The sequence below is a fragment of the Bombina bombina genome, chromosome 1 (genome assembly GCF_027579735.1).
Source record: "Bombina bombina isolate aBomBom1 chromosome 1, aBomBom1.pri, whole genome shotgun sequence".
NCBI classification, from domain to species: Eukaryota; Metazoa; Chordata; class Amphibia; order Anura; family Bombinatoridae; genus Bombina; species Bombina bombina.
In genome coordinates, this window is record NC_069499.1 from 1,277,882,001 (window position 1) to 1,277,902,240 (window position 20,240).

The following is a 20,240-nucleotide window of genomic DNA, read 5'->3' on the forward strand; positions in this document are numbered from 1 at the left end:
GTGGTGGATACAGCAAATGAGCTTACAGTCACACTTGGAACATACAGTGAATAGTCATTAGATAAGTTTTAGCACAATATACGACTTCACAAAGCAAGATCGAAAGTGCTACAGAAAAAGACACTTGTCCACTGCAGTACTGTGGTAACCTCCTAATTATCCTCTTTATTGGACTTGGTTATGTTTGTCAGTATGGGGCATATGCTGATTGTATTATGGTTTAATACTATATATTAAAATCGCACTTATATATACTTTATCCTTATTTTGTTGTGTCTTAATCAGTGTAGATGGTTTTATTTATTTATAGCTACCATACCTTCATTCTTTTTGTGGCAAGGAGTGCTAATTATAAGTACCTTTTTTTATTTTAATTTAATTGTTTATTCATATTTTACTTAAGCACCGGTCATTACTAGACTTTTTGGCCATATTAAATACCAGTGGCCTGAGTAGTATTGCTTTATGTACAATAACTAACACTCAGCTAGATTACGAGTTGTAAGTGAAAAAGCAGCGTTATGGCTCTTTTTCACTACCGCTGTTATTACAAGTGTTGTAGGTACAGCTGTACCGCACACTTTTTTGGCCGTCACGCAACCTAACTACCGCAACTTTCAAAAAGTCCTTTTTCAATGGGACTCACATAGCGCCGGTATTACGAGTTTGCCTATCCGGCCAAAAAGTGAGCGGTACAGCCTATACCGCCAAGATCCATAACGTAAACTGAAAGTCAGTAGTTATGGCTTTTATGTTACAAAGCTGCAACATAAAACTCATAACTAAAGTGCTAAAAAGTACACTAACACCCATAAACTACCTATTAACCCCTAAACCAAGGCCCTCCCGCATCGCAAACACTATAATAAAAATATTAACCCCTAATCTGACGCTCCGGGCATCGCTGCCACTATAATAAACATATTAACCCCTAAACTGATGTATTCCCGCATCGCAAACACTAGTTAAATATTATTAACCCCTAATCTTCTGTCCCTAACATCGCTGCAACCTACATTACTGTTATTAACCCCTAAATCTGCCGCCCCCAACGTCGTTGCCACTATACTACAGTTATTAGTCCCTAAACCTAAGTCTAACCCTAACCCTAACACCCACTAACTTTAATATAATTAAAATAAATATAAATAAAAATTACAATTAATACTTAATTAAAACCTATTTAAAACTACTTACCTGTAAAATAAACCTAAGCTAGCTACAATATAACTATTAGTTACATTGTATCTATTTAAGGTGTTATTTTTATTTTACAGGTAAGTTTGTATTTAACTAGTAGACTATTAACTATTTACTAGCTACCTAGCTAAAATAAATACAAATTTACCTGTAAAATAAAACCTAACCTGAGTTACACTAACACCTAACATTACACTACAATTAAATAAATTACATTAATTAAATACAATTAACTAAATTACAAAAAATAATAAATTCTAAATTACAAAAAAAATTAAAAAAGAAATTATCAAATATTTAAACTAATTACACCTAATCTAATAGCCCTATCAAAATAAAAAAGCCCCCCCCCCGAAAATAAAAAAAACTCTAGCATAAACTAAACTGCCAATAGCCCTTAAAATGGCCTTTTGTGGGGCATTGCCTCAAAGAAATCAGCTCTTTTACCTGTAAAAGAAAATACAAACAGCCCCCCCAACAGTAAAACCCACCACTCACACAACCAAATCCCCAAATAAAATCATATCTAAAAAACCTAAGCTCCCCATTGCCCTGAAAAAGGCATTTGGATGGGCATTGCCCTTAAAAGGACATTTAGCTATTTTACTGCCCAAAGATCATCCTCAACGAAGCCGGGAGAAGTCTTCATCCAAGCAGGCAAAAGTCCTCAATGAAGCTGGCAGAAGTCTTCATCCAAGCGGGCCGAAGTCGTCCTCCAGGCGGGCAGAAGTCTTCATCCAGACGGCATCTTCTATTTTCGTCCTTCCGTCGCGTAGCGGCCCCATCTTCAAGACATCCGGCGCGGAGCATCCTCTTCTTTTGACGGCGACTACAAAATGAAGGTTCCTTTTAAGGGACGTCATCCAAGAAATCTATCAGCCAATAGGATTGAAGCTCAGATTAGGGGTTAATAACTCTAATGTAGGTGGTGGGGATGTCAGGGACAGCAGACTATGGGTTAATAAGTGTAATGTAGGTGGCGGCGATGTTGGGGAGGCAGATTAGGGGTGTTTAGACTCGGGGTTTATGTTAGGGTGTTAGGTTTAAACTTAACATTTTCTTTCCCCATAGGAATCAATGGGGCTGCGTTACAGAGCTTTACGCTTCATTATTGCAGGTGTTAGGCTTTTTTTTAGCCAGCTCTCCCCATTGATTTGTATGGGGAAATTGTGCACGAGCACGTAAAAGCAGCTCACCGCAGCACTGGTATTTGGGTGCGGTATGGAGATCCAAGGAGCTCAACGCTGCAATATGGCCTGCTAACGCTTTTTTTTTGCAAACCTGTAATACGAGTGCTGCTAAAGGTGAGCCGTGGAAATAACTTGCAAGTTAGCAGCGAGCCAGCCATAACGCAAAACTCTTAATCACACACTGGAAGGAGGAATGGGAACTTCCCTGTGACATCAAGAAGCTAGTACACACCAAAACTCCACCAAGAGGATTACATGGATTTTAACAACTCCCCTTCCCTCTCTTCCAGGGAACAATCCATTGAAGGTAATAAAATCAGAATCTTGAGCAGAGCAGCTCTCTCTGTCTACCTCCATGAAACAAGGCAAAGAAATACTGAGAGGGTAGGGGAAGTGGGAGGGATATTTAATGCTTTGTTTTGGTGTCTATGCCTCCTCCTGGTGGACAGTTGAAGTATTTCCCAAAGGTTATGAATGGATTTCATGGACTCTCACTGCCATTAGAAAGAAATGTGTTTTAACTTTAACCCCCAAGACATACACCATTTGAAAGCTAATCACTTGGTCTTTCTAGATCCTGGGGGTTTCTAGGGCTTAAGCGCTGTAATCCTTATGTGTGGTGATGTCATCAGTGTCCCTGAAATCCTGGATAATGCCAGAGTCCTAGACAACCAGAGATGCAGGAGGGCCCGAGATTACATTGTGTGCATGATAACCAGGTGGGGTTGTTCAGATCTAGAAAGGTAATGCACTACTGATCCACAGCTGAACACAAAGATTGAGCCAATCATTGATTATTTTCAGCTCAAGATTACCAATTTAAAGCTTAACTTAGCTATGCAGGGGTTAAGCACAAAGGTTTGTGCCAGCAATATTTCAATAATAAAATAATCTAGCACATTACAGCATTATATTATTGCTTCTTTATGTCCCTTTAAGTTTTTTTGTTAATAATTTTGGAATTGACACTCTATATATCTCTTATTTTGCAGTTTATTGCTAATGTTTCTGGCTGTGATATAGCTGAAGTAGTGGACTGCTTGAAGAGGAAAACAGAAGATGAGATTCTTACAATTACTAGGACAATGGTACTGTACATAATCATTGGTTGCAAGCATAAATCATTAATTCATTATACTTTTCTCACTCAATATTATTAAACAAAGGTGTGACAGGCACCTTTTACCTGAATAACTTGCTGCCAATAAAACCCTTTCAGAACTGGCAGGGACATACGTTCAAAGATGAAAAACCGTTTGTGACACTTTTGCATTTAGAATTTATAACACAAAGATTGCATTCTCATGCTTGGCATGAAACAAGAGCTTCAATAACAGGTGTTTAACTGTACTTGAGCGTTTGAATAGCTTGCATAACACTAAATTAACACATTGAAGTATGGGCAGAACATAGATGTGATGTTAAATAAATTATTTTGATCATTAAATACAGAAAGAGTACTGACATATAAACTTACAGATGTTACTGTTCTGTGATGATTTAGCGTTCTACTCTCTGTTCTGTCTCAGACTAACAGTCCCATGGTGCACTGGGTGAAAACTGGAACCAGACTTTGGTTAGTCACTAAGGCCTAGATTTGGAGTTCGGCGGTAGCCGTCAAAACCAGCGTTAGAGGCTCCTAACGCTGGTTTTGGCCGCCCGCTGGTATTTGGAGTCAGTGATTAAAGGGTCTAACGCTCACTTTTCAGCCGCGACTTTTCCATACCGCAGATCCCCCTACGCCATTTGCGTATCCTATCTTTTCAATGGGATCTTCCTAACGCCGGTATTTAGAGTCGTTTCTGAAGTGAGCGTTAGAGCTCTAACGACAAAACTCCAGCCGCCTGAAAATAGCAGGAGTTAAGAGCTTTCTGGCTAACGCCGGTTTATAAAGCTCTTAACTACTGTACCCTAAAGTACACTAACACCCATAAACTACCTATGTACCCCTAAACCGAGCTCCCCCCACATCGCCGACACTCGATTAAAATATTTTAACCCCTAATCTGCCGACCGCCACCTACATTATACTTATGTACCCCTAATCTGCTGCCCCTAACCCCGCCGACCCCTGTATTACATTTATTAACCCCTAACCTGCCCCCCACAACGTCGTCGCCAGCTACTTAAAATAATTAACCCCTAATCTGCCGACCGCAAAGCGCCGCCACCTACGTTATCCCTATGTACCCCTAATCTGCTGCCCCTAACACCGCCGACCCCTATATTATATTTATTAACCCCTAATCTGCCCCCCTCAACGTCGCCTCCACCTGCCTACACTTATTAACCCCTAATCTGCCGAGCGGACCGCACCGCTACTATAATAAAGTTATTAACCCCTAACCCGCCTCACTAACCCTATCATAAATAGTATTAACTCCTAATCTGCCCTCCCTAACATCGCCGACACCTACCTTCAATTATTAACCCCTAATCTGACGACCGGAGCTCATCACTACTATAATAAATGGATTAACCCCTAAAGCTAAGTCTAACCCTAACACTAACACCCCCCTAACTTAAATATAATTTACATCTAACGAAATTGATTAACTCTTATTAAATAAATGATTCCTATTTAAAGCTAAATACTTACCTGTAAAATAAATCCTAATATAGCTACAATATAAATTATAATTATATTATAGCTATTTTAGGATTAATATTTATTTTACAGGCAACTTTGTAATTATTTTAACCAGGTACAATAGCTATTAAATAGTTAAGAACTATTTAATAGTTACCTAGTTAAAATAATAACAAATTTACCTGTAAAATAAATCCTAACCTAAGATATAATTAAACCTAACACTACCCTATCAATAAATTAATTAAATAAAATACCTACAATTACCTACAATAAAACCTAACACTACACTATCAATAAATTAATTAAACACAATTCCTACAAATAAATACAATTAAATAAACTAGCTAAAGTACAAAAAATAAAAAAGAACTAAGTTACAAAAAATAAAAAAATATTTACAAACATAAGAAAAATATTACAACAATTTTAAACTAATTACACCTACTCTAAGCCCCCTAATAAAATAACAAAGCCCCCCAAAATAAAAAATTCCCTACCCTATTCTAAATTAAAAAAGTTACAAGCTCTTTTACCTTACCAGCCCTGAACAGGGCCCTTTGCGGGGCATGCCCCAAGAATTTCAGCTCTTTTGCCTGTAAAAAAAAACATACAATACCCCCCCCCAACATTACAACCCACCACCCACATACCCCTAATCTAACCCAAACCCCCCTTAAAGAAACCTAACACTAAGCCCCTGAAGATCATCCTACCTTGTCTTCACCATACCAGGTTCACCGATCCGTCCTGGCTCCAACATCTTCATCCAACCCAAGCGGGGGTTGGCGATCCATCATCCGGTGGCTGAAGAGGTCCAGAAGAGGCTCCAAAGTCTTCCTCCTATCCGGCAAGAAGAGGACATCCGGACCGGCAAACATCTTCTCCAAGCGGCATCTTCGATCTTCTTCCATCCGGTGCGGAGCGGGTCCATCTTGAAGCAGGCGACGCGGATCCATCCTCTTCTTCCGTTGTCTCCCGACTAATGACGGTTCCTTTAAGGGACGTCATCCAAGATGGCGTCCCTCGAATTCCGATTGGCTGATAGGATTCTATCAGCCAATTGGAATTAAGGTAGGAATTTTCTGATTGGCTGATGGAATCAGCCAATCAGAATCAAGTTCAATCCGATTGGCTGATCCAATCAGACAATCAGATTGAGCTCGCATTCTATTGGCTGATCGGAACAGCCAATAGAATGCGAGCTCAATCTGATTGGCTGATTGGATCAGCCAATCGGATTGAACTTGATTCTGATTGGCTGATTCCATCAGCCAATCAGAATATTCCTACCTTAATTCCGATTGGCTGATAGAATCCTATCAGCCAATCGGAATTCGAGGGACGCCATCTTGGATGACGTCCCTTAAAGGAACCGTCATTAGTCGGGAGACAACGGAAGAAGAGGATGGATCCGCGTCGCCTGCTTCAAGATGGACCCGCTCCGCACCGGATGGAAGAAGATCGAAGATGCCGCTTGGAGAAGATGTTTGCCGGTCCGGATGTCCTCTTCTTGCCGGATAGGAGGAAGACTTTGGAGCCTCTTCTGGACCTCTTCAGCCACCGGATGATGGATCGCCAACCCCCGCTTGGGTTGGATGAAGATGTTGGAGCCAGGACGGATCGGTGAACCTGGTATGGTGAAGACAAGGTAGGATGATCTTCAGGGGCTTACTGTTAGGTTTCTTTAAGGGGGGGTTGGGTTAGATTAGGGGTATGTGGGTGGTGGGTTGTAATGTTGGGGGGGGTATTGTATGTTTTTTTTTACAGGCAAAAGAGCTGAAATTCTTGGGGCATGCCCCGCAAAGGGCCCTGTTCGGGGCTGGTAAGGTAAAAGAGCTTGTAACTTTTTTAATTTAGAATAGGGTAGGGAATTTTTTATTTTGGGGGGCTTTGTTATTTTATTAGGGGGCTTAGAGTAGGTGTAATTAGTTTAAAATTGTTGTAATATTTTTCTTATGTTTGTAAATATTTTTTTATTTTTTGTAACTTAGTTCTTTTTTATTTTTTGTACTTTAGCTAGTTTATTTAATTGTATTTATTTGTAGGAATTGTGTTTAATTAATTTATTGATAGTGTAGTGTTAGGTTAATTGTAGGTAATTGTAGGTAGTTTATTTAATTAATGTATTGATAGGGTAGTGTTAGGTTTAATTATATCTTAGGTTAGGATTTATTTTACAGGTAAATTTGTTATTATTTTAACTAGGTAACTATTAAATAGTTCTTAACTATTTAATAGCTATTGTACCTGGTTAAAATAATTACAAAGTTGCCTGTAAAATAAATATTAATCCTAAAATAGCTATAATATAATTAAAATTTATATTGTAGCTATATTAGGATTTATTTTACAGGAAAGTATTTAGCTTTAAATAGGAATAAGTTATTTAATAAGAGTTAATTTATTTCGTTAGATGTAAATTATATTTAAGTTAGGGGGTGTTAGTGTTAGGGTTAGACTTAGCTTTAGGGGTTAATACATTTATTAGAATAGCGGTGAGGTCCGCTCGGCAGATTAGGGGTTAATAATTGAAGGTAGGTGTCGGCGATGTTAGGGAGGGCAGATTAGGGGTTAATACTATTTATGATAGGGTTAGTGAGGCGGATTAGGGGTTAATAACTTTATTATAGTAGCGCTCAGGTCCGCTCGGCAGATTAGGGGTTAATAAGTGTAGGCAGGTGTCGGCGACGTTGAGGGGGGCAGATTAGGGGGTTAATAAATATAATATAGGGGTCGGCGATGTTAGGGCAGCAGATTAGGGGTACATAGGGATAATGTAGGTTGCGGCGGTTTACGGAGCGGCAGATTAGGGGTTAAAAAAAATATGCAGGGGTCAGCGATAGCGGGGGCGGCAGAATAGGGGTTAATAAGTGTAAGGTTAGGGGTGTTTAGACTCGGGGTACATGTTAGAGTGTTAGGTGCAGACGTAGGAAGTGTTTCCCCATAGGAAACAATGGGGCTGCGTTAGGAGCTGAACGCTGCTTTTTTGCAGGTGTTAGGTTTTTTTTCAGCTCAAACAGCCCCATTGTTTCCTATGGGGGAATCGTGCACGAGCACGTTTTTGAGGCTGGCCGCGTCCGTAAGCAACTCTGGTATCGAGAGTTGCATTTGCGGTAAAAATGCTCTACGCTCCTTTTTTGGAGCCTAACGCAGCATTTGTTTGAACTCTCGATACCAGAGTTAAATTTATGGTGCGGCCAGAAAAAAACCCGCGGAGCGTTAACAGCCCTTCTACCGCCAAACTCCAAATCTAGGCCTTCGTAAAGAAAATCTGTTGAGCTGAATAATATTTCCAGATTGTTTTATGTAGGTGTAAATTTTCCTGAGAGTCAGAGATTAATGCAAAATTTTATATATATATGTGTGTTTACCTTATTGACCAATAGTTAAAATGTGTCTTATTGGTGGATCTTTAGCTGTAGAGGTGTTAAAGAGAGGTATTGGATGGGATACATTTCATGTTGGGAGGTATAGGCCTAGTGATAAAACCTCTCCGTAGACTTTAATAGAGATACTTGTTACAACAGTTTTCCTATAGAGGATAAATAATCTCCATAAATCAATAGCTGCAAAACTTTTTCTGTTCTATAGTCACATACATTAGCATCAGGTGGAGTTGCCGTTCAGATGACTATAAAAGAAAATCTGGGAGAATAAAATCAACAGAAGTAGACTACTTCAAACCAGTCCTCAGCCAAATTCAGCAGTTTCCACCTCAAAACCATCTCTAAAATTCACCACTTCCTTACACAAGACACAACTAAGATTTTAACCCACACTCTCATCATTTCCATTCTTAACTATTACTAATATTACTATTACTTCTGATCTCCCTTGCTGCTGTCTATCCCCTTTACAATCCATAAAGAATGCCTCTGAAAGGCTAATCTTCCTTACATGTTGTTCCTCTTCCGCTGAACCTCTCTGCCAATCCCTTCATTGGCTTCATTGAGCCTCCAGAATAAAATACAAATTTCTGAACCTAACATTCAATAACACTGTTTCCTCCTATATATCTTTCTTAGTTACCAGATACTCTCCCACCCATACTCTGCCCATGTCCATCATCTCTCTTCCTCTCTTGTGTTACCTCTTCTTCACATTCCTGTCTACAGGACTTCAGATTGGCCTCAAGCTTGTGGAATACTGCCTCGCTCAACAAGACTCTCTCAAAATTTTCAATGTTATAAGCATTTCTAAAAGACTCTACTTTCTTACACCAGCACTTCTGCTTCTTTTGTCAGTCCCTTGCACCCCTTAGCTTGTAAGCTTACAAGCCTAACCATCCAGTGGATCACCTTCTTGAAAGCTGATCTACAACAGTTGGCAGGATCCCGTACTTTGGTCCAAAATTTGCATCTTAAATGCTATTTTTGTATATATATTCACAGCACTGTAAAATCTGCTGGCTCGCTACAATTATTGATGATAATAATACTTCCAGTAATACTAACACTTTCCTAAATAATTACAGGCCTTTTAAAACGAGTATAAGCTGTGGGGAACAAAACACATCTAAAAACATAATTTATACTTTCATGGTAGCGAGAGTCCACAATCAGTTACATATGGGAATTACATTCCTACCACTAGGAGGAGGCAAAGTTTCCCAAAACCCCACCTACCTCACAAATACCTTAGTATAGTAAATTTTCAAGGTTAAAAAGGTATAAGAGCCAAAAAGGAGCAGGGAAAAAAGATGTGCTTAAAACAAATCAATCCCAAGAAAAGGGTGGGGGATCATGGACTCTCGTCACCATGAAATAAATACATTTATCAGGTAAGTATAAATTATGTTTTCTTTTATATAGGTGGTGAGAGTCCACGATCCGATACATATGGGATCTAATGCCCATAAAGGGAGGGATTGAAAAAACAGTTGTTTTTTTTTTACTGAGAAATAAAATCCACAACCCAAAAGAAGAAAATCTCTTATAATTAACTAATAAAAACAGGCATAATCAGTAAACTGAGACAACTACCTGAAGGACCTTTATACCAAAGGCTGTTTCATAGGAAGCAAAAACATAAAAATGGTAAAATTTAGTAAAGGTATGCCAAGAAGACCAAGTGGCTGCCTTGCAAATTGGATCAACTTGATCTTGAAAACCCAAGAAGTGGCAACTGACCTAGTAGAATGAGCCATAATCCACTGTGATGGAGGCTGACCCCCTCTAAATAAGCTTTGTGAATCAAAAGTTTCAATCAAGAGGTTAAAGAAATAGCAGAGCCTTCTGACCTTTCCTAGGGCCAGAAAAAAGAACAAACAGACTATGGGGCCTATCTATCAAGCCGTCAACCACAAATACGCTGGAATTCCAAAGCGGAATTGTGGCGAGCTTGATTTGACCTAGTTATCAAACCCTACAGATCGGCAAAAGTTGAAATATGTGATGTAACATACGATCCGCCGTTCTCAATCCGACACAGATCGATGCTTATGTCATTACAGATGTTCCGAATACACATTCGGCACTATTTGAAACTTTAAAAAAGTTATCAAATAGTTAACCGGTACGCTCGCGGCTATTCCGGCCCAGCATACCTGGTTTTCAATCCGCCACCCTGGAGGTCGCTGATGCCATAGGAATCAATGGGAGTCTGAAAGCAGCGAAAGCTTATGTTGGATGCTGCCAGATATCCCATTGATTTCTATGGTAGAAACCAGTTACATTTACACCTAAAACTCTAACATAAGCCCTGAGTCTAAACACCCCTAATCTGCTGCCCCGACATTGCCACAACCTACATAAAATTTATAACCCCTATCACTCCACTCCCGGACCACACCGCAACTAAATAAAAGTATTAACCCCTATCCCGCCGCTCCCGGACCCCACCACAGCTAAATAAAAGTATTAACCCCTAAACCTCTGGCCTCCCACATCACTACCACTAACTAAACCTATTAACCCCTAAACCACCATCCCCCCACATTGCCATAAACTAAATGAAGCTATTAACCCCTAAATCTAACAACCCACTAACTTTACATTAAAATTACAACATCCCTATCTTATAATAAATTACAACTTACCTGTAGAATTAAATTAAACTGTATTAAACTATTAATTAACCTACCCTATTATACTAAAATTACATTAAACTTCCAATTAAATTAACTATATTACATATTAAAAATACCCTAACCCTACACAAATTATTTAAATCTACAATTAAAAATAACTAAATTACCAAAAAAAATAAACGCACAGTATCAAAAATAAAAAAATAATTACACCTAATCTAATAGCCCTATCAAAATAAAAGAGCCCCCCCCCCCCCAAATAAAAAAACCTTAGCCTACAATAAACTACCAATTGCCCTTAAAAGGGCCTTTTGCAGGACATTGCCCCAAAGAAATCAGCTCTTTTACCTGTAAAGAAAAATACAAACACCCCCAACAGTAAAGCTCACCACCCACACAACCAACCCCACCAAATAAAAACCCTATCTAAAAAAGCTAAGCTCTCCATTGCCCTGAAAATGGCATTTGTATGGGCATTTAGCTCTTTTACATGCCCAGACCCTACTCAAAAATAAAACCCACCCAAAAAACCCTTAAATAAACCTAACACTAACCTCCAACGATCCACTTACAGTTTTTGAAGTTCCGCTTGAACGATCCATGCAGCCAGCATCCGACGAGGAGCTTCTCTTCAATATGGTCTCTGCCGTAAACTGGATCTTGAATGCAAGTGTCGTCATCCAAGATGGTTCCAAACAGCCAATAGGATTAGAGCAGCTAAAATCCTATTGGCTGATTCAATCAGCCAATAGGGTTGAGCTCTCATCCTATTCGCTGATTGGAACAGCCAATAGGATTTTAGCGGCTCTTATCCTATTGACTGATTGGAAGCTTTCAGCCAATAGGAATGCAAGGGACGCCATCTTGGATGATGTCACTTGCATTCAAGATACAGTTTATGGCGGCGACCGTATTGAAGAGGAGCTCCTCGTCGGATGTCTTCAGGATGGACCCGCTCCGCATATCTAGTAACCATTTGATCTCTCCCAAGAATCACATCATCTTGACCAGCTACTATCATCCATTTCTGGATTGTCTGGTAAATACAAGCCGGCAAGTCACATCAAGCCATTGTCTTATCACAAACATATGAAATCACTATCATAGGTTGATACATAGGTATGGCGGAGACCATATTCAAGAGGAGCTCCTTGACGAATGTCTTCAGGATGGATCCGCTCCATGCCGGGTGTCTTCAGGATGGACCCGCTCTGCGCTGGATGGATGAAGATAGAAGAGGCCACATGGATGAAGACTTCACCGGCTGGTTGAAGATGGAAGAGGCCGCCCGGATGAAGACTTCTTGCCGGCTAGATGGATCCTTCAAGCGGAACTTTAAAAACTGTACGTCGATCATCGGGGGTTAGGGTTAGGTTTATTTAAGGGTTTCTTGGCTGTGTTTTATTTTTAGAGTAGTGTCGGGGCATGTAAAAGAGCTAAATGCACTTTTAAGGGCAATGTCCATACAAATGCCCTTTTCAGGGCAATGGGGAGCTTAGGTTTTTTAGATAGGGTTTTTATTTGGGGGGGTTGGTTGTGTGGGTGGTGGGTTTTACTTTTGGGAGATGTTTGTATTTTTCTTTACAGGTAAAAGAGCTGATTTCTTTGGGGCAATGCCCCGCAAAAGGCCCTTTTAAGGGCCATTGGTAGTTTATTGTAGGCTAGGGTTTTTTTTATTTTGGGGGGCTTTTTTATTTTGATAGGGATAATAGATTAGGTGTAATTCTTTTTTATTTTTGTTACTGTGGTTTTTTTTCCGTAATTTAGTGTTTTTTTATTTTTTGTAACTTGGCGTTTATTTTTTTTGGTAATTTAGTTATTTTTAATTGTAGATTTAAACAATTTGAGTAGGGTTAGGGTATTTTTTAATATGTAATATAGATAATTTAATTGGTAGTTTAATGTAATTTTAGTATAATAGTTAGGGTAGGTTAATTAATAGTTTAAAGGGTTAGTTGTAGAGGACAGCACCAAAAATACTGCGTACTTGCTCAACCTCTATATGGAACGACTATCCAAAAAAGTCATTTCTGAAGAAAGAAAAAGGGGGAGGCATTCTAGAAGGAGCGCATCTCGAGGGGCTATAGTACGCTACAGGATGTATAGACAATATGGATATTTGTCTATAATTTAGGCTTGAGACAACTAAACACTAAATTTGTGTACAGTTATATAATAGGAAAAGACTTTCAATGCCCTATGTAGTGGGCGTAATACATGCACTTATATTTATCTAAATAGATAAAATTTGTAGAAAGAATGTGGTAGAGGCTAAGTACTGTAAAATTTATATTTTATAGGTATTTTATTTTACATTAAAAACAGTGCATGTCGACTTCCGGTGGGCGGAGCTAGCGGCTGGCAGCAGAAGAGAAGAGCTCCGCAAATTAACTCTGAATATATCCTATTTTCTGCTGCCGGCTGCCTTATCCCACGTTACCGCCTTGTTGGGTAGATGTAATAGGACCCCAACTGGCCAGGAATAGATCGTGAAGGGCCGAAAATCGCCCTTGCCTTGGAAGGCATTTCTATCTGCGCCACGCTGCGCACCTAACGGACCTCGCGGGCGCCATCTTGGAGGATCCCTCCCTACCTCCATACCCGTCACAGCCCGGATGGAGCTGCAGAATCATACAGCCTAAGGAATATATCGGCAACGCTATAGGATACCGATCCAGCCGGATTAACTGTCTTTGTGGCAGCTGAAAAGGGGACAATAATAAGCGGTACTCAGGTAACACGCATCCTGAAGGGACATTGTGGGCTAAATGATTAACTCAATTAGAAGCAATGCTGATAGCAATTGACTGCACTTAAGTAATCCGGCCTGCTTCACTTCATCTTGGAAGGGAGAGCAAGTAAATAAAAAAAAAAAAGGCAAACTTATATCAAGACACAAGTTGGTAAATAACTGGGGGCCTGGGACAGAGAGCTGCAGCGCTGGAGCTGTGAACAAACTCAGCAATCTATAACCGCACAGGGGCTAGACATATGGAACATTCTGCTCTATTGCATAGCTGGTATAGCTAAAAAAAAATTTTCCCAGGACTATATCTAGGGTCTATGTTTTCAGAGTGGGGCAGAGTTTCTCTATTATTTGCTGCATAGCTGGTATAGCTAAATTTTTTACATCTGTCTCATGTGATCTTGTGAGCGTATTCGAGGCCCATAACTTCTAACTGAATAATCTGCCTGACACTTTACTGCTTCATAGCTACCTCAGTGAACTTATTCTATTACACCTGGGACTAACATTTCTAGTGTGAGATAAGAAGGGAAGGGAGCCTACGGGGCAAGAGGAATGCTCTTGTGGTAAATACAGCTTACTTGTTTGTTTCTTACTCATCTTGCTCGTTCACAGCCTGAGGGGCCGTTGCATCTCACAGAATTTCAGTGTCACTTTGTGGTTTATGCATAACGTTCCTGCAATACTAGTCCTCTTGTACAATTTGTCCTATGAAAGTGGACGAGTATTTTCACAGGCTGCCTTCGCCTTCAAGTAGCACCATGAGTCAAAGATCAAAAAATCAGGACAAGATGCACAAAATCCTTATTGAATCTCAGGCAAACACCTCACTTGCAGATATTGAAAACAATTCACCTGGTGACCACTCCTCACTCTTGCAAGAACTTAAAGCATTTTTCTTACCAAAGATGGACAGCTTGCAGGCTGGTGTTGATACTTTGACCAGTGAGGTGAGACTCTTTTCTACACGTATGTCTGCTGCAGAACAGAGAATTTCGGGGGTTGAGGATAGGCAGCAAGAATCAGATATTTCATTGAAGCACTTGCTGAAACAAAATCAACAGTTAATGGACAAAGTAGAAGATTTAGAAAACCGCAGTAGACGAAACAACCTGCGAATTGTAGGTGTTCCTGAATCTATCAAGGATAAAGATCTATTGGACTTTGCCGCCTCAACCCTTCCAAAGCTCCTGGGCATGCCTTTGGATTGCCTCCCACTGGATATTGAGAGATCACACCGCATTGGCCCTAACAGATATCTGGACAACTCCAGGGAAAAACCACGTCAAGTAATCTTTAAATGTTTGAACTTCCAGGACAAGCTTGCCATTCTCAGAGCATACAGAACGGTTAAAGAAGTCATTTATGAAGATCACCGCCTCTTGTTGTTTCAAGATTTTTCGGTGGAAGTCACTAAGAGACGCAGGGACTTTGCCTCACTCTGTTCCACCTTGCATGAACAGGGGCGTAAATTTGCTCTTATGTTTCCAGCTACCCTTAAGATCCAGACCCTTTCAGGTCCAAAAACTTTCCACTCGCCTGCAGCAGCGCAAGCATTTCTGTCTACAGAGCGAAGGCAGGATAATGGTTGATAAGACTCTAACAAGAATCAATGTTCTCTTTTTTTACATAAAATGTATCTTATGACATGTTTGGTCCCTATCTTGCAGAGACCATGGTTGTGGTTAATAGTTCTCAGTTGGTGTGTGTGCCTGTGGGGCTTGGAGGGGGGGCACTTGGACGCCGAGTTCCCTTCTGCTGTTGAGCACTTGCCTCTGTCTGAAATACTCTCTTACGTCATTGACGTTTGCAGGTGTTGCAGTGTCTCCTCTCCGGCCCGCATAGGCGACATAGATTTCATAATAAGTATGGTTGTTCATATGGTTTGTTTTCTTAGTACTCTCAATGTTTGCTCTAGTCCCAGCTCCTACACACCCCACCTTATTAAGACTATGCAATACCCCCCACGTCGCATAACCCATGGTTCAGACAGGTATATTATCGGTAGAGCCCCTACTCATTCTAGGTTTCCTACCCCCTTTCCTGCATGTTTGGCCCTTGACTTGCATCTAGCACCTTTGGATGGCGATCCCCTGTCTGCCTTCCATCTCCTATGGTCCACTGCCGTTGGTGTTGCAGAGCTGCTCTGTTCCAGGGGTATTGTTCCTGAATGTATGCTATGTATTTTCCCACCTCAAACTTTACCTGGCCATTGTTTGTCTGTTCCCTCTCTTCTACCCTGCGCTACACCCCTTGAAGTAGAGCCACTCCTTGAAATGCTGAACATATTTTTCAATACAAATACAATCGTGTTTGGTAATTGTTGGTCCCAATACAGAAAATCTAATCATTGTATATCTGACTCCATTGTCTTGATCTATGCTAAGCCTCTTGAGGCTATTTTAAACTCTGGAATGTTGAAAATATCTTGTACTGTTTATACAGCTGTGGTTGGAAAACTTCGGCCTCAGCATAATACTAATGCCATTTTATGTTCTTGCTTCCTCCATAGCTGCAGTGGACTCTATGCCTGGGGGCCTCTGGCTCCCTCCCCTCCGCCACACAGCCAACCAACGAAGGCTAAACACTGTCATCATATAAACGTAAGTCAAAACTACACAGCACATACATGTATTACCATTATAAACTTTAGATATGTCACCTCCCATTAAAGTTATTGCTTGGAATGTAGGGGGCATCACATCTTTGGCAAAGAGGAGCATGATTCTTCACCATTTAGACTCATTAAGGGCTGACATAGCTTTACTCCAAGAGACGAAACTAACAGCTGAGGAACATGAGAAATTAAAAATACGCTGGGTTGGACAGGTTATAAGCTCCCCCACAGAGGGTAGGAAGAGGGGGGTTGCAGTCCTAGTGTGCAAAGGTTTGGCAGTTGTTTTTTCTAAGGTAGAGATAGACAAGAAGGGGAGATTTATAATTGCCTTAATTCAAACTGACACTTCCACATACACCCTATGCAATATTTATGGCCCTAATGCATATGACCCTGACTTTTGGACGAACCTTTTAGCCACATTGGCCACATATAACGCTCCTATAATTATGGGAGGTGATTTTAACTTGGCTCAGGCTCTTCCCCTAGATAGGTTTAGAGACCCTTCTGTCTCAAAAGCTTTGAAGATAAATATGTCTAGATATAAGCGGGGGGTATCCCTTATTGGCTCCTTTAAAGAAACTTTGAACCTGGTAGATGTGTGGAGAGCTAGAAACCCTGTTGAGAGAGATTTCACTTGCCTTTCTAAAACGCATCATACCATGTCACGTATTGACTACTTTCTGACTGCACCAAGTATCACGCCACAGATCTCGTTCATAGGTATAGGTCAAGTTACTATTTCAGACCATGCCCCAGTTACCTTATTCCTTCAGCCTCAGCTTCCTAAGCTTCCAAATAATACTTGGAGATTCCCTCTTCACCTCTATAATAATATTGAGTTTCGTCGCCATTTAAAAGCCTCCTGGACACACTACGCATCAGACAATGCTTCCCACTCAAGTGCTCCAGATCTATTTTGGCATGCCTCCAAGGCAGTGATGAGGGGCCACATAACCTCTTTCACAGCCCATCATAACAAGCAGCTTAAGAGGGTGGATGGGGCTCTTCTTTCTCAACTCACTGAGGCTTATAATAACTATCTATCTACCCCTACATTGCTGACTAGGAAACCGTACTAAGACCTTAAACAAACTAGGGATACATACCTCGCTCAACAAGACAATAAAATCAATATCCACAGGCAGGGTCGTTATTATCGGCATGGTAATAAGGCTGGCAGGTTACTCGCCAAGTTGGTTCACTCTTACAAGCCTAAGTCCCAGATCCTTGCCATTAAATCCAAGGGTACTATAACTGTCGATTCTAAAGACATCATGGCCGAATTTGTAGATTATTATACTTCCCTATATTCTAAACAATTAATTCATTCAGAAGCAAAACACAAGTTTTGGGATGCAGTGCAGCTCCCTACTCTTACGGAGGACCAGACCTCCCTCTTGAACTCTAGGATACTTCCTCAAGAGGTTCTTAAGGCCATTCGGCAGAACAAGCTGGGCAAGGCGGCGGGCCCTGACGGGCTACCCGCCGAATATTTTAAAATACTGGATGAAGAACTGGCCCCTGTCCTATCTTCCCTATACTCTGCGTACCTGGCAGGCACTGAGCAAATAAATGACAGATTCTCTGAAGCCAACATCTGTCTTTTATTGAAACCCGATAGAGATCCCACTCTTACCTCATCTTATCGCCCCATTTCATTGTTAAATAGAGACTATAAACTTTTGACGAAGATCCTGGCGGATAGATTGGCAACGGTTTTACCACATATAGTCCATGCCAACCAAACTGGTTTTGTAAAGGGCAGATCGTCAGTGTTGAACATCAGGAAAACTCTTGGTGTGGTGACCCATTATTGGTACAACGCACATGCACAATCCCCCTCTCAACTGCCAGATGCTTGCCTTTTGGCGCTTGACGCTGAAAAGGCGTTTGATCGCATTGAGTGGGACCATTTACACACATCACTATCTCACTTCGGTATCCGGGGTAACTTTTCCAACTTTTTGCAGCAATTGTACATGGCCCCCAAGGCTTCTCTCATAATAAACGGAGGGCTTTCTCCCTCTTTTGCGTTGCAGAGGGGTACGAGACAGGGGTGCCCCCTTTCTCCTTTCCTCTTTGATCTGTCCATCGAGCCCCTAGCATCTTACATCAGACAGCATTGTGCGGGTTTAGACATACACGGCCGACGGCAGCATCTTTCATTATATGCTGACGATCTGTTGCTCTTCATAGGTGACCCCGGTGCCAATTTACACCCTCTCTTGGATATTATTGAGGAATTTGGCAAGTTCTCAGGATATAAGATTAATATTGACAAATCTGAAGTCACGTGGTTACAGAACTCCTGTAACACAGATCTGGCGGGTACTGGTCTTACAATTACTGACGGCTGCTTTAAATACTTGGGCATTCGCATACATGTCAATCCTCATAAACTATATTCTCTTAATCTTGGTGGGATTGTAAAAGATATTAAACAAATGTTGCTGAGTTGGGTGAAGCTCCCCCTTTCTCTTTCAGGAAGGGTGCATCTTTTCAAGATGGTTGCTCTGCCTAAGCTTCTTTACCCCTTGCAGATGTTGCCCTTGCTTCTTACCCAGCAAGACATTGCCTCCTTGCAGACTTCCATTGGCAATTTTATTTGGCAGGGTAAGAAACACAGGATAGGTAAGACTCCTCTGTCAATGCCGGTGAATGGGGGTGGGCTCCGTCTTCCTAATATCATGTGGTATAATTGGGCAGCTCTTTCTAGGTTCATACTGGATTGGCTGGTAGGGAATGACTTTTACACAGTCCCTAATCTAGAGTCTAACTTCATCAAACCGCTATACTTGGCTTTCTTGCCTCATGCAGATTTTAAATCATTACCCATATTTGTACAAAATCATATCTTATTTAGGGACCCCTTGAGAGCCTGGGCCAAGATTTGCAAACTATGGGGATTGCAGAAATCTACTAGTAAATATCTCCCAATACAGGGTAACCTCAACTTCCTTCCTGGTTATACTACACAAGCATTTCAGATATGGCAAGAATCAAATCTGACCAGACTTTATCAACTACTGCATCCCTTGACCTTTGACATTCTACCTTTTCAAGACTTACGGGTGAAGTATGATCTCCCCAGCACCCACAGGTTTGCGTACTTCCAATGCAGACATTACATTTCCACATTAATTTCAGGGGGACTGTTGTCTAAGGAACCTTCCAATATAGACAGACTTTGTGCCTTGGCAAAACTGGGACCTTACAAACTCACACACACATATACTCTGTTGTATCGTCATTTTGAGGATTCCACTCTGCGTGGGATCGTATCGAAATGGTCTCATTTTGAAGATTTAGAGGTGGACACAGCGCAGATTACTTTGAGCTTTGAGAGGGCAATTCAGGGCACCATCTCTGCAAAATTGAGAGAATCGCACCTAAAGTTCTTGCACCAAGCTTATATTACCCCTGGCATGCATGCAAAATGGGTTCGAGGGGCACATGATCTATGCAGTAAATGTAGCAGGGTATCCCCTGACTGGATTCATCTGTTGTGGGGGTGCCCAAAGGTGCAGAGGTTCTGGCAGAAGATTTCGTTTTGGCTGGGCAAACTAACCAAGCAAATTTTACCCCTCTCAGCACAGTATGTGATTTTTCTTACGCCTAGAGACCAGACACATAAATACAACACTTTTATAACTACAGTTCTCATGCTAGCTAAACAGGCTATCCTTAGGGAATGGGTGGGAGAGAGAACCCCTCCATTTCAACAGCTGCTTAGAGCGGTACACACTCAGATGTTAATTGAGCAGGCAGACACAAGGGGAGACCCTGAGAAAAGAGTGAAGAGGTTTCTTCTTAAATGGGAGGTATATTTGATGCAGCTACCAAACATAGTTAGGGATAGAGTT

At 41.0% G+C, this 20,240-nt stretch overlaps 1 protein-coding gene across 1 annotated transcript in view; it reads left to right on the forward strand.

Annotated features, from left to right (window-relative positions):
* The window catches only part of LOC128648583 (pyrethroid hydrolase Ces2e), a 156,749-nt gene that overhangs the window by 106,520 nt on the left and 29,989 nt on the right, over positions 1 to 20,240 (forward strand). Inside the window, exon 7 of the mRNA XM_053701345.1 lies at positions 3,383 to 3,478. Within this exon, the coding sequence (XP_053557320.1) occupies positions 3,383 to 3,478 (96 nt within the window). The remainder of the gene's footprint in view (positions 1 to 3,382; positions 3,479 to 20,240) is intronic.